The sequence below is a fragment of the Diadema setosum genome, chromosome 8 (genome assembly GCF_964275005.1).
Source record: "Diadema setosum chromosome 8, eeDiaSeto1, whole genome shotgun sequence".
NCBI classification, from domain to species: domain Eukaryota; kingdom Metazoa; phylum Echinodermata; class Echinoidea; order Diadematoida; family Diadematidae; genus Diadema; species Diadema setosum.
The window spans coordinates 4,710,003-4,722,537 of record NC_092692.1 but is presented as its reverse complement, the minus strand read 5'-3'; the positions used below and the strand labels follow the sequence as shown (position 1 = coordinate 4,722,537).

At 37.4% G+C, this 12,535-nt stretch overlaps 1 protein-coding gene across 1 annotated transcript in view; it reads left to right on the top strand.

The window, feature by feature from the left end:
- The first annotated feature begins 910 nt into the window (after positions 1-910).
- Positions 911-12,535, top strand: part of LOC140231711 (TATA-binding protein-associated factor 172-like) — a 93,088-nt gene continuing 81,463 nt past the window's right edge. The window contains exons 1-3 of the mRNA XM_072311865.1: positions 911-921; positions 4,310-4,433; positions 12,242-12,359. Of these exons, the coding sequence (XP_072167966.1) occupies positions 911-921; positions 4,310-4,433; positions 12,242-12,359 (253 nt within the window). The remainder of the gene's footprint in view (positions 922-4,309; positions 4,434-12,241; positions 12,360-12,535) is intronic.

The window sequence follows — 12,535 nt, the reverse complement described above, 5'->3', positions numbered from 1 at the left end:
GAGTACAGGACAGTGTGATTCAGTCGTTAATTGTGTTATCGGCTTGAACCCTTCAGATTCTCTCGCTGCCTTTGTTGCCATTGTGAGAGTTCATGTAGATGAAATGTGACACCCTTCTGGTCATCAGGATTGATCTAGCGTCTCAGTCGCACTGCTGCTGTGCTGGTAAAACCAGACTGCTACACCCATTTAAGTTTCTAGCTGCTTCTTTGATGCAGGTTTGGTGTTTTAGGAATATGATCTGTAGCTACAGACTATGCATTTGTATGTTGGAAGTCATCTCATTCTGTTATTAACTGTCTGCTGTTTTACATTAATTCCCCCCCCCCCTTGGAATTTGGAAAAAGATACTTTGCATTGATACCCAGGTAATAATGCTGCTCTTATAGTAATGGAATGAGAAATAACTTAATGTCAAAGGACAAACTTGACTGCGACCCTTTTCCCCATTTTACTTTTTTTTTTCAATAAAGCTTTAATTTAGTGTACGAAATGTGTTTCTTTTTTTCGCATTTTGAATTTATGGACAGCCTCTTCAATATTAAAGGCCGATAAAGCATAGACATAAATATTTGTATTAAATAAGTTTGATCTATGTGTTAGACAATTTAAGAACCTACAATTGTAGGGTCAATCCATCAGGCAAGAATTTTTGAAAATTACTTAGAAAGTATTTTCATTACTACTGTTTTGCCAGACCTGTTTTAAGTCAGCAACAACAGCAAAAGGCAGAAGTGATATGTATTCATATCTAGTACATGGATATTTATTTTTGGTCATAATTCTTCATTTTGTGCATTCAACCATGCAGAGGAAGCCATCCCACACTGGTTGAGGACCACTGAAGCCACAATCTGTGCTGCACATCCCTTGGGAGCACCATCCATGATCTGTGAGACCGCATGCCGAAATGGCCACCAGGTACGATCCTGATCACCTCACAGGCCCTCCTGATTCCCTAAACTCAGTTGATATTAAAGCCAAAGACAGCACCAGCATAACTCGTGTCAAAGTTTAGAATGCAATATCATCAAAATGTAGCCATCACCCCCCCCCCCCTTCACCATGGTACTTTATTGCTAATGACAGTTCTGTGAGGTTAACTCTAGACAATGTAGAGAGGTATGGATTTAGATAACAAAACAGAATTTATTTACGTCTTATTATGTCCATGTAGAGCAATTTGTTAATCAGTTGCAATGAAAACATCTTGACGAAAGAATTTCACAAATTTGAACCTTGCTTTGCTGTACCCTATGATATTATTTTGTCCTGTGAAATTAGTCATAGCATACATATTCTTTTTTTCTGTCAAGTCAGAAATTTGTGGCTCAATATTGACCAGGGTAACCTGCAGATTATTGGTCACTATAGTAACCCTTACTGGACAACCATCCTGTTGACGCTGGCTGATTTCAAGTTCGGTACCAGTGCTAGTGTGAGTGCTAGCAGTATCTCAACACTAGCACTGGCAATAAAACTGAATTCTAGATCAGTTGGTATCAGCATGTTTACCTTAAAATTATGACATGCTTCTGGTAGCTGGTGTTGGGCCTGGTATTTAATATCATTTGATGAGTCGAGCTCCACTGTTTGTGTTGGCGATATAATTTGTGTTTTTTTCCCATTGGCTAATACTAGCCTCGAGGGGTTATCATACAATGTTTTGTCATTTCAAGTTCTGTGTTGGTGTTTGTGTTGCTACACCTGTGTGAGACCCGCTTTCATATCCATGGATGCATGTTGTATGTGCATTTAAATCTATGCTATTAAAATGTAATGGTTGCCCATGGAATGTACACGGACACTTCAGACATGGTTTCATAATCTGAGCTTGTGAGCAAGACGGTTGTATTTTGGAAAAGGGATGAAATTTGTCACATTTTAGTCCGCCTTCCCCATTATGTGTCTAAAACTACAATGTAAGCAGTCATGATGACATCTTTTGATATAATTGACTTGAACCACACACCATCATTTTTTCTTTTTTATAACGCAATTCCAGCACAATCCCATGCAGACTTTGTGGCAGTGTTTAACATAACCCTAGGTGTTGGGATCAGTAATTGTGATCAGTATCGCTTGTGTTAATCTGATCATCGGTGTTTGAGCTCGATTCATTAAAGGCAGTTTGGGAGATGGCATTAACACCAGCACTAACACCAGCACTAGCACCAAACTTGAAATCACCCACTGTTTGTAGACACCTTGCCCACAGGAATGAGAGAGTTAATAAGGAGAGAGGAGGAAGAGATATATGATGCGAGAAGGAAGCATCACTACATAGCCGGACGTATAGAGGAAAGAGTGGAATGTCTTGTCTGTCTCCACTGCTAATTGGTTGGAGTGCTGAGCACTCATCAATTACAACTTGAGACAGAAAAATACACAGACACATACAGTGCATGCCATACACCACTTGACACACACAGACAGGTCTAGACTACAGACATTTGCTGGAAATGGCTCCCTTATATCAAAACTAATGTTGTGAAGTTTCAATGGATTGCAACTAAAACATTGCTGCAAAAGGAAGCTGCCTATTACATTTCCTCGGTAATGATTGACCACTATGTAAATATCACTGCCTACATTCAGGTTGCATGTGAAACTACAGATATTAATGGCTTTTAAAAACACAAGTGAGCCATTAGAGCTATACAAACCTTGCAATACAAGTCATATACAGTGCCTCAATCACTATTACATCTGCACTCTAATTGTATTATGGGAAACTACATTTGTGTAAGGTGTATTAGAGAGAGAGAGGGAGGGATTACTGTAGCTATTGTTTTCCATAAAAATCTAAATGTTATACATGATCATAAAAAGTTGGTTGTGCATTCTGCCATAGATATTGTCTTGTCTTTCGTATAAATAGTTCTACCCTACACCTAACTCTTTCACATTTTTTTTTTCTTCAAGTGTACATGTATTGTGGCTAACAATAATAACAAAAGCTAAAAAAGGAAGTGGCCTAGTAGGCTGCAGTCTTTCTGACCCGGGCCATGTCATTTAAAAAAAAAAAAAAAATAGATCTCATAGTACAAAATTGTATGTGAGCATTTGATATCTGTCGGAGGTAAAATTCTGTCTGAGTAGACAGAGAAACAAATTTAGCAATTTAATCTTTAAACTTGTGTATGAATGTATGATGTGTAGATATACAAATGCGCGTTTCTGTAATGATTTACATGTATTATGTACATTTGCAGATAGTGGCATTTTTTTTTCAAGTTTCATTGTCTTTGCTTACATTAATATGTATTTGTGTGCGAGATGATAGAATGTTCTTTTTTTTCAGGTTTTAGGATTTTAGGAGTGTTTCCTGCTTGTTTAGAATAACAGTGTCGCAATAGAGCACACATTGATTGCAAAAATATGATGTACAATGTAGCCCTACATGTACATGGCTCTCTTGTGTTTTTTCATCCTATGAAGTGGTGAGTAGAAGAAGTAGATTTCAGACACAGTCTCAACCTTTTATTGACTATGACCAATTTCTAACCCTGGATCACGCATTTTATGTGATTTACCTGTTGTAACTGCCCAACACTTAAAGGGATGGTACAGTACTGGTGGAGATGAGAATTGGGCTTTTAACTTTTTGCGAGATACCAAGAAAACACTTACAATGTATGATATAGGACAGAGCATACCATATTAAGAGGAATTCAAAGTTTATTTGATGAAAATCGGGTTTGGAATGACTGAAACATCCAAAAACAAAGTAAAACAAAGTAGAACAAAGTGATCATTATAAAGTATGGGTCCCACACTTATTTACAGTCGGAGAATCGCTCTGTTGTGGATATCTCAGCCATTTCAAAACCGATTTTCATCAAATAAACGTTGAATTCCTTATAGAATTAAATGCTCTTTCATATTCCATAAGAGGTTTATCCAAAACTGTACAATCCCTTTAAGCTTGATTTTATGGGTTATGTTCAGAAGGTTAATTATTTCAAAATGCGCCAATTTAATATACCAAGATGTTTGTTAGTCTTGAAATGAAATGTGATTTGATAATCCAAGTTTTATTATTCAGAAGGCTCATTAGTCCTAAAATGAAGAATTGTGGTTTTTTTTTTGTTTTTTTTTTCCCAAAGGGTTTGTTAATCAATAAAATGAACTATGGTTCATTATTCCAAAAAATGAAAAAGGATGTGTGCTAGCCAACCTTCGGAATTACAAGCCTTGTATTGTTTTCGGATTCAAGTGAACCTTCAATATAACAAACCTTTTGAATAATGAACCTTTGGAGGGACTGATTTTATTTGAGTAACCTGTTGTGTCCTCTCTAACCCAGATTGGACAGGCTGTTTCTCCTCCTTGATACCGGCTCGACGCCCGTCACCAGGAGAGCCGCCGCCCAGCAACTGGGAGAGGTGCAGAAGCTCCACCCCCATGATCTACACATTCTCCTGTCCAAGGTGAGTCAGGGTTCACTCAGTGACTCCCCCTCCTGTAACCATTGAGGACGGACTTATTTTGCTACAACACGCATTTCCCATAGACCCCTGCCTGAGTACACTCGGGGACTCGTCCTCAACAGGTTAAGAAGTTTTTTAACAACAGACAGTTTGGTTCATGATTTACATACTCTCTGCAGCTGTATGTTGTGCCTGACATAAAAAAAAAACAAAACAAAACAAAAACAAAAATTGATCTGTCTTGCTTTCAATCTGAGTTGGTGAATAGTATATGTCTTAAAAACAAGACAAAAACATAACACACATTTGAGCACTACAAATGTATGTTTGAATACAAACCTCTTTTAATATCTCAGTGCTTTTCACAGTGTATTTCAGTGTTTGAACACTTTTTGTAGCAGCTCAGCATTGTACTATTTGTACTGAACTGCAAGGTATCCATATGTTACAGACGAAACCCCCAAAAGGAAGTATGATCATTTTAATGAAAAGAATTTTTAAGTGTGTATGCCAGAAGGTGTCTCTTCTGGCATATGTACATGAACAGTAGGCAAAGTGTTCATTCATTCTGTACATCAATAAATGTTATTCTTTACAAGAAATAATTTTCCTGGTATCGCATGATTCACATTGTGATTTGCCTTGCACTTTTTATACAGCTGCTGCACAAATGATATTTTGTGTTTCTGTTTTCTTCCATGGAAGTGTACAGGATACCATTTGAAATATTATTCATCAGCTGATACTGATTTTCTTCCATGGAAGTGTACAGGATACCATTTGAAATATGTGTGGCGCTCCGACAAAATGAGTCATAAGTCGCACGGGGAGTTTTCCCGTAATGAGCCGAAAATGAAGGGGAAGCACTACTCGGGTCGAAATTTTTTTATGACGGATTTTGATTCCTTTATGTTTTATCTGTTTGTAGAGAAAATTTCAGCGTGTGAAAATGAGTACAAGTGTCTCAAATCACCGTTTTTCTGAGACAATTTTTTTCGGTTACATTTTTTTCGAACGCTCGCCTTTGCGTTGCGTTTCGCACCTATTGTTCTTGCCAGATCGAGACTCCGCCTCCGTTGCTAGGGTGTATGCTAATGAGGCATTGCTCTTGACCCCTTTGAAGACAAAACAAAGCATGGTGCGCGCGGCGGCGTCGGCGGCCAAGCGGCGAGGGCTATAGAATTACGCAATAATAGTGAGCTGACCAAGGCTATTGATTGCATGACCAGCGAGTTTCGTTTGATACATGCACTCCATTTCAATGAGTGGTGATTGACATGACGCACAAATCGCACTGAAAAAAAATAATTCCAACGAACGATCACGCAAAATTTATGATACTTTATCTATGAGCTAATACAATGATCACATATCGAACTCGAAACATTTTTTATGCGTGTGTGTACTTTTACAACGGTTATTAATTGGCCTCATTAATGAATTTGTTCAAATAATCATAACTTTCGTTCCCTGGTATGTGACTTGCTGTTTAAGGTTCATCTCTGGAGATATAGTAGGGCCTAAGTTGTCAATTATTCTCGTTTTTATAAAGTCGACAATTTGTGTGATAATTCGCCAAATGTATGTAATGCGTACTATTATTTCCCTGGTTAATGAAACTTATTGCCTTATTACTTATGATGGTTTGGGCCGTGACGGCATGGAGAGAAATAGGAAGACAAACATTATTAATGCCCAGATAGCTCGTGTTCCCTTTGGAGGATATTCTGACTCTAGTCATCTGTGTATTTTTTTAGAAGTAGGACCTATTTGAGAAGGGGACAGAAAGCTGTGTCGCTACTCAAAAGTGTGCTTCTTCATTTTGTTTTGTTTTTTAATCAGAATGTTTGTAATGAAAGCTGTTTGCCGTGTATTGCGTGTAGCTGACATGTGAGAGGTCAAGTCTGCAAAGAATTGGGACAATTGGGTTGGCTAACAGCTTTGCCAAGTAGCAGCGCTAATTGCCCATTGAATTGCGTATTCTGGGGAATTTCGAATGAAAGAACTCGGACGGCAATGTTCACGCCTTGTATCCGAGTAAACCCCGCATCAACGAAGCCTTAAACAATGAAAGGTAAACTTCCTGCTATCAAGGGGTGGATAATCACGCAACCAGTATTCTTTCTTCGCCATTGATAGCAGAATCAATGACGGAATGGAGCAACAGTGTTGGAGGATCGGCATTATGTCTGCTAATTTGTAAAGGAATTTTTCAGTCTCCTTTTGTGTTCAGAACCACAGTCAGTGACGCTAACTTACTCTATCTCCTACAAGCTATCGTTACCATCTTAAAACGTGAATTTTATGAAAGGCTAAAAGCGATCACGGAATCAGTTCTTCCGCGTGACACATGCAGGCTTTTATAATAGCATACCAAGCTCAAATCGTTTACCTGTATAGAAAGGGCGGGGATACACACTTATCGCAATCATCCGGATTTGAGAGTGATACACTCTACTACTTTTCTTCATCTTTCCCCCGACAAAGACCATGGTAATTCAAAACAAACAAACAAATAAACAAACAAACAAACAAACAAGCAGTTGATTTATATCAGAACGTAGAGATTTTTTTTTTTTGTGTGTGTTTCATGTATGTATAGGTCATCTCTTGATGTATAGTAGGCATTTGTTGTCGTTTTTAAAGCGTTTCCTAATAAATGCCTATAGCGAAAACCCAACAAAACTTCTATCAAGGAGGGAAGGGAACTTAAATTTAAATATCACATAGTTTACAGAAATCAGACATGTAAATAAGGCAATCATATACATCCGCACGGCCGATTGTAATCTCTTACTATGATTATCAAACATGATCGCCTGCATTTACGTGCTTTTTTCTAATTTCTTGAACTTTGCCTCATTTTCTCTCTTTTTTTTTAAACAATTGCTCGAAACATTTAAAAATCGTAACACAGTCTGCTATCCCACAACATAATATTCCATTTGATTTGTCACTTATTGTTGGTCGGGTGACGCCAAATGTTGGAATCTCGAGCGATGATACACGGCATTTTGTTTGTTGGTTTTCGTCTCATCGCTCAAAAGAATTTTGACTACGATTACAAGACATAACTGATGGTTTACAGAAGTGATCATTAATTCAGTAAGGATTAGTCAAGTCATGAATTCACTTTACCCATCATGACTGTCTAATCGAACTACGACATTGTTTGGGTAATCGCGCCTTTTTATTCTCATAGTTCAAACTAATTCTTGACATAATCAAAACAAATAATTCTTTATTAAATTTCTCAAAATACTCAATAGACAGCCTAAGTCAAAACTTTCTACAAAGATTGCCTGTACGGCAATCTTTACTAGCCTAAACAAGTTTTCTAGAGCTATCAGTTCCCCCTATGACAATGACTTCGATCGCGTTTTGAACTTGTATCGAACTACTTTCAAAACAGCTATTACCTTTGTAGTTCGATTAATAAACCAGTCTTTTGAATTCATAACCAACATTCGTAATCGTAACAATACAGTAACATAGTACTGCATGTCAATAAAAGTTGGAAAATGTAAATGCTATAATAGTAGCGCAAAAAAAAAAAAATGAGTAACGATTATCTTCATACATTCTAATTCCTAGTGATGTCGCTACGAAAATGACACATGGTTTGGTTCAAGCATATAAAAGTTAAAAGGAATGGGATATACTTCTAATGATAGTACCACGCCGTACAATGCATTTCACTGTATTTTGTAACATTTGGTTACGTTTCTGTGCGCTTTACGTATACGAAAAATAAAAGGCAGATTGGTGCTATTAACATGCTAACACGCAACGCATTCAAAATGTTTTTTGAAATACACCGTATACAATATAATGTTTTAGTATACGGTTTGAAACTTTGAATTTGCGAGTCTTTATGAAATTATGAGCAGGGTTATTACATTATCAAGCAAAAATTAAAGTATTTAGGGATTCGGATTTGCGCAGGAGACTAACAATGCTATATATGGCGATCGTTCGCAACAGAGACAATCCTCTTCAATAGATATACAATGTAATTCTGTTTTCATGAATTGAAAGAGAAACGAAAAGAAGTCAACTTTTTAACTTCATTTAGCTTTCTCACCAATTGAATTTGATTTGATCTGCCATGCATGATATCGCTGTGTGCTCTATTAATTATATTAAATCATTTAATCGGCGTGCTTGTTTTTTACGCAGAATATCACAGGTAAGTTTAATTCATTGAAGTTCATAATGTTTGTACATATGGCGTGTTCGTTGTTTTCTATTTTCATTTTTATAATATATCACGTGTCCATTATCTGATTCTGACCACGAAAATATGGCGACTGTTTAAATGCGGAGCACGTACTGGAAAACTGTAATGTCTCCTGCCAGTATAGACAAACTAATTTCTAGTCTATCCCCGCTTAAAATTGAAATGAAATTGAACAAAAAACAAAACGAAGTTCGACTTTCAGTAGATTTCAACCGTTTTTTATAGTGCCTGATTCATGTAATGGACACAATTCTTTAGCACATAAGCAATCACACAACTTTCGTGAATAGATGTGTCTTAATGATTGCATCTCATGGAAGAAAACTCGTCTCCTTGCCTGAATTTTAGCTTCTTCCTGTTCAAGCTCGCGTGAAAGAAGTAGTTGAACATCAATCGCAATCATTAAGAGAGGCACATCCTTAGAAATAAGCACAGGAGTACTGAGACACACTACGAAATAAAAACGGGCCTTTTATCGCTATTGACAACGCATGACATTGAAATGCTTTTTTTTTTTCCGTGGGGGAGGGGGGTAATACAATTGATTATTCTGAAGGTTCGTTAATCACACAATGAAATATGGTTTGCTATTAGCTTAGGTTCGTTAACAAGAAAATTAAATGCGGTTCCTTTCCGGTAGTTCCTTTACCCGAAAGTAATCAAGCAATCATTTTTTTTTTTCTGATAAGGTTTGTGAATACAAAACGAAGTGAAGAAGGCCTAAGTATTAATTCCGAATATTTTTTTAATATTATTATTTATGATCCACTTCTCAAACGCAGAAAGATTGTAACTGCACATGTGATGTAAAAAAGAAAAATCCGCTTAAGCTACAAGTTAATTGTTTTTTATATGCTATGCTATTAGAAAAGTGACTGAGAATCATTGTACACCCAACGTGAAGCTGTCAAGCCTACATCAACCTTTGCTACTGATACTTCTGATGTTTCTGATAAGCGATAATTACTGTGCACGCAACGCCTATAAAGGAAATGTGCCTTTAATATGGCGGGAATTCATAATGTTACGGCTGTATACAGCTGCAGCAGAAAAGACGCGAAAGCAGTTTTTGATGCTCTGCAACATTACGACCATGTGCGTAATTTGAGGGTTTTAAGTACACGCAAAGAACACGATCTCAAATGACGACTATCGTTAATCAACTTCATTGACTTTTTCTACCGATGCTGTCTTTTGAACCCCCGCTTAGAATAGGTTCTCAGGTTCTATTTAATAGGTATTGGTACTTGCTAAACGCATCCTCTTTAGTTTCCATTGACAACAACATGGGAGGAGAATGGAAGCGATGAACGCCCTCGCTAAAAGACGCTTCTCGTATAAAGACGCATTGCGTGCCCGCCTGCAATAGGTTCTCAGGTTCTATTTAGGTATTGGTACTTGCTAAACGCATCCTCTTTAGTTTCCATTGACAACAACATGTATGGGAGGAGAATGGAAGCGATCAACGCACTCGCTAAAAGACGCTTCTCGTAAGACACATTGCGTGTCTTCTTTTCTTTCTACTGTTTCCTATTGTTTGTGAGTTAAAAATTGCGGCAAACCACAACGCAGCCGACACACAACGCGTACCGACTCATTCATGCGGCGGCAGCGGCACGGACACAAACGCGCCGAAGTTTACATTCGGGCTGCCGTATTGGTCAGAATCGTTAATGATAGACCTGTCCTGCGATTGGTTGATTATCTTACATACCCAAGCTATCGCCTTATACGGTAGTGCGTGCGATGGAGCGTAAACGCCGTCGCTAAGCAGGACAGTTGTATTGTTTCGTCCCGTGAAAGAAACAGGTTGTGAGCATGAACATAGCCTGAACTTTGAGAGCGATTTTCTCCGTTATTTAGAAAATCAACTGACATAACAAACGTGGTTAATATTCGTTTTTATGATCTATAGGGATGTCGAAATGAGTTGTATTACATATCAGTGTAAAGCTTAGAGTTTGTAGAATTCACTTATAGGCATAACTACGATTTCATTTTTTGCGACTTTTGACTCATTCCGACGGAGCGCCACACATATTATTCATCAGCTGATACTGATTTGAGTTGGAAAATTATTCCCAGCTTTAAAATGAAATTCTGAAGTCCCAAACAATTTGTATGAGATGTGCGAGGTACCCATTGGCAAGGAATCAAGTTTACCAGGTATTCAGGAACAGGTGTCTCTTGTGGCATATTATGTACTCAAACAAAAGTTGCTTATCACTAATTATGTGTATGTACTTTATGACTCATGCGCTTGTTATGTTAGTTAATGTCCTGTCTATGTGTTTACATTGCAACCAATACTGCAGACATGAAACTTTGGACATTATCACCATGGTTGCTTTGTTTTGTAACCACTGAATGTAGGCATGGGTGTTTACATTGCAATATGCCGAGAGACAGGCTAGAATAGGCTAATTCACTGGGTACCACTCACTGTTATACTCAAAGAGGAAACTGTCATGAAAAAAAAAGAGAGCTTGAAACACATTGTTTCTGAAAAAAAAAAAAAAAAGAGAGATATATATATATCGTCGCTGGGGTGACAAGACCTTGTATCTGAAATTTTGATGAAAATGACTTTTTTGGGGTTAACGGTGAGATAATCAGTTAAGTGACATTCTGCCCAAATCCTAGCTGTCCTACCTCAAAAAAGGAAGCCACCAAGGCAAGTAAAAATAAAGGCTCTCCCATTTGATATAGTGCTTTGGCTGCCATGTTTTTCTGCTCTTCTGAACATTTGACATTTTGTAGATATGAGGTCTTGTCACCCCAGTGACGAAATATAGATATAAATGGGGCCCTATTGAAAAATAATTTGCTCCTACAGGCAATACTGAGATCAAATCAGATGATATAAACAGCTGTAACATTGATTTATTAGCTGAAAACCCATTGTCCATAATAGTAAAAAGGATATAAAAGATAGATAAAAAACTATGATAGTATGTTGACTAGATTCTATTTGAACAAGTATTAGATAAATTTGTCCATAATTGAGTTTTCCTACTCACATTCTTGTCTGTGTAAATAATATTCTGTTTATTGATAAAAAAAGAGCATGATTGACAGGCACACAGACAGAGACAAACAGACAGATATATAGATAGATATACATGTAGATAGAGAGATAGATAAATAGATACACAGATAGATAGATGGACAGACAGACAGATAGATGGATGGATGGATAGGTAGATAGATTGATAGATAGATAGATAGATAGATAGATAGATGGATAGATAGATAGATAGATAGATAGATAGATAGATAGATACAGTAGAGGTAGAAAGGTATATGGAAAGAGAGAAAGATAGATGAATAGAAAAACAGATAGATTGGTAGATAGATACAATGTAGGTAGATAGATTGATATACTTCTCCTCACTGCCGCAGCATGAACTGGTTCATGAGACATTTGGCCAACTAACTTTCTACAAACTTTTTGTCTGTTTGAAAATAAAGTGTCCTCGTTTGATGCCTCTCCCATTTTGTGTTTAATACCAAAAGCCTCCACTATGATATTTCCTCCCTCCTGCAAACATCCACCCTGTGCATGCAGGTTCACATATATCTGAAGAGCGGATCATGGGAAACGAGAATTGCAGCCAGCCAAGCGGTGGAGGCCATTGCCAAAAATGTGCCCCAGTGTCGCCATGACAACAGGATAATCAAACAGGGTTCGTTTGCAGTTCGCTTCATTATTTTTCCGGGATGTCTGTCGGGGACAGGATACAATTCTATGAATGTGACATTATTTTGAGTTACTGAATGATGTTGTGCACAGACATCTTCCACCTAAAGATTTAATGCAATATTGTGATTATTCCTATTACCAACACTTAAATATATTATC